The 2,397-nt window shown below is 36.4% G+C and overlaps 1 protein-coding gene across 1 annotated transcript in view; it reads right to left on the reverse strand.

The window, feature by feature from the left end:
* LOC137975696 (uncharacterized) overlaps positions 1-2,011 on the reverse strand; it is an 11,022-nt gene extending 9,011 nt beyond the window's left edge. The window contains exons 1-2 of the mRNA XM_068822851.1: positions 1,366-2,011; positions 66-102 (exon numbers count right to left, since the gene is read on the reverse strand). Coding sequence (XP_068678952.1) covers positions 66-102; positions 1,366-1,710 — 382 coding nt within the window. The 5' untranslated portion in view covers positions 1,711-2,011. The remainder of the gene's footprint in view (positions 1-65; positions 103-1,365) is intronic.
* Between the last annotated feature and the right edge of the window lie 386 nt (positions 2,012-2,397).

The following is a 2,397-nucleotide window of genomic DNA, read 5'->3' on the forward strand; positions in this document are numbered from 1 at the left end:
CATCGAGGTCATATCGAAGGGAAAGATCCTGGGAACGAAAGTTGGGGCTGTCATAACCTACATACCAAATGTTCGGCTTTTGAAGTCGAAGTTACGGCCAAGCTGCAATGGAAAATTGACAGGGTCAGTCTCTCAATTAACCTACCCGGAATATTCTTGTTGTATTCATTCGCTTGAGCTAAAAAAATGCAAAAAGCGCGTCTTTGAAGACGGAATAAACGATTTAATTTGTCTAGACCAAAGAATGCGTATCCCGCCCAAAGTCGTCCAAATGCATTATATTAAATATTAGGCTATGTCATTCTTTCTCCCCAATGTCTCCTTTTTCAATGGTTTTTCTTGTCTTTCATTTCCCTGCAATTTGATTGGTTATCTTAAAAAAGCCTTGAAATCTGATTTAACGTTATGTTTTAATTGTTCCTTTCTTATTGGTTGGGGTAATGGTGCGATTCAGAGTAAAAAATATTGCGATTTGGGAATAAATCGCACCGCTGAGAGCCAATCAGATTGCATGGATCACCAATGATTTCTAAATGGATGTGAGAAAACAACTTATCTTTCATTCCACGGTAAATCACAAGTTGCTGCGTTTAGGCAAATCATATTCTAAATTTCCGGGAGATGATGAAATTGGCAATTACACCAGCCACAACCATAAAAAAAAACAATGGAATTGTCAGCTACAAATATTAATTACTATCTTGGACCAGAAATGAAGCAGTGGTCTTTTACCAATTAGAAAGTGGGGTCATTTGTGAAGCTTAACTTAGAATACACTTTTTTTTATAAGAACCTTTTTTATAAGAAATCTCAGGCTGAGGTTAATCAAAATTTTAAGAAAATACCCAACTGGGCTGAGAATTATTTAAGAACGTCCTTATTTTGCTTATTTGTTATTTTGTTTTTAGTAGTATAAATAACAGTAAAACTGAAATGTTAAAGTCTAGTCTAACAGGACAATTAACTAAATAACGTGTTTGCATGATCTGATATATGGAAGAAAACCGTCGTTTGTGGTCGAAGTTAGTATACCACACAAATTTAAGAACGTGTTAAGAACCGTTTTCAGGCTCAAATCGCCAAAAAAAAAATAAGGTTAAGCGGCAGCCCCCAAATTAGACGTTCTTAATAACAAAAAGAATGTATAGCAGTTACAATCCTCAAAGAAAAACCTGAATTCAGTTGTATAAGCTTCAACTGAGTTACATTAACCACTTTTACTCTGTCCACCGCCAGACGATTTTACCAGGCAGTGAGAAACCCTTTAGTGGCGCCAAGGGTGAAGTAGAGCTGTATTGGTCTCACCACCCATGACTGGAAGGTGTGTCATTTGCAAAGCTTAACTTGGAATAAAGAAACAATTACCTTCCTAAAGTGAACAAAGTTGTGTTCTTTTACTCGTTTGACTAATTTCTCATGGGTCATCCCTTTTTGCTTTAGTTTCATCAAACAAATTGATCCACTGCTCGCGCTGTCAATGAAGTCCGTGCATTCATCATCCCTGTTGCATAGAGATAAGCAGTCTTTTTCGCCCAGTGCATTACCCACTTCAGTGAACTCAAATCCTTCAGTGATTTGCGAAGAAATCATGAAATACGAAGCCTTCAATTCAGTTTCACACCGCGACGCCATCAAAACCGTCGTAACAATGTTCAAAACGTGATTGAACAAAAGGATTTTCGTTATCGTCCAGGTTGATACTTTCTGCATTTGAACTGTGTCAACTTTCTTTCCACTTCAAAAACTGCAGTTGAACGCAACGAAAGTCGAATGTTCCTCAGGAAATCCTCAGACTGCAATTAGGCCTTTTCAATTTCCTTGGGCTTATTAAAATGTCAAAATTTTGCCTCAAGTTGAGAAAAAATTAACTGTGAAACTCGAGAAATATTTAATCTCCCGAAAGTAAATACAGTCAAGAGATCATAAAAAGGATTCATTGAAAGTTGGATTGTCACTGAGACTTGATTGAATGTACAGTTACACAAAGCACAAATATTTTAGAGAAATTGGTGTGTGCCAAAGTCGATCACTTCTAATCACTTCATGATGTGAAAATTTTCTTATTCAGGTATAAAGCAATTTCACCTATTAAGCTGTCAAAGGAAATTAATTTTTATCCTAAAAGGAACTTTGTTATCCAGCTGAATAAATAAAAAAGTGAGAGAGAAATGTGTTTTCGACTATGATTACTATCTTCTAGACAAGATACGACACAGAACCAATTGTGTGCATTCATGCCATTGCATGTCATGATCTTATTGACAGTTCGGAAACTTTTTTGACACGTAAAGAAATGGTCTTAGTTGACCTTGGTTAGTACTGGGGGAAGTTTTGAAAATAGTGAAGTAAGCCCATTAACAACACTTCTGTGTTCTGTCGAATGCTATAGACATTTGG

This window comes from Montipora foliosa, chromosome 11 (assembly GCF_036669935.1).
Source record: "Montipora foliosa isolate CH-2021 chromosome 11, ASM3666993v2, whole genome shotgun sequence".
In the NCBI taxonomy this organism is placed as follows: Eukaryota; Metazoa; Cnidaria; class Anthozoa; order Scleractinia; family Acroporidae; genus Montipora; species Montipora foliosa.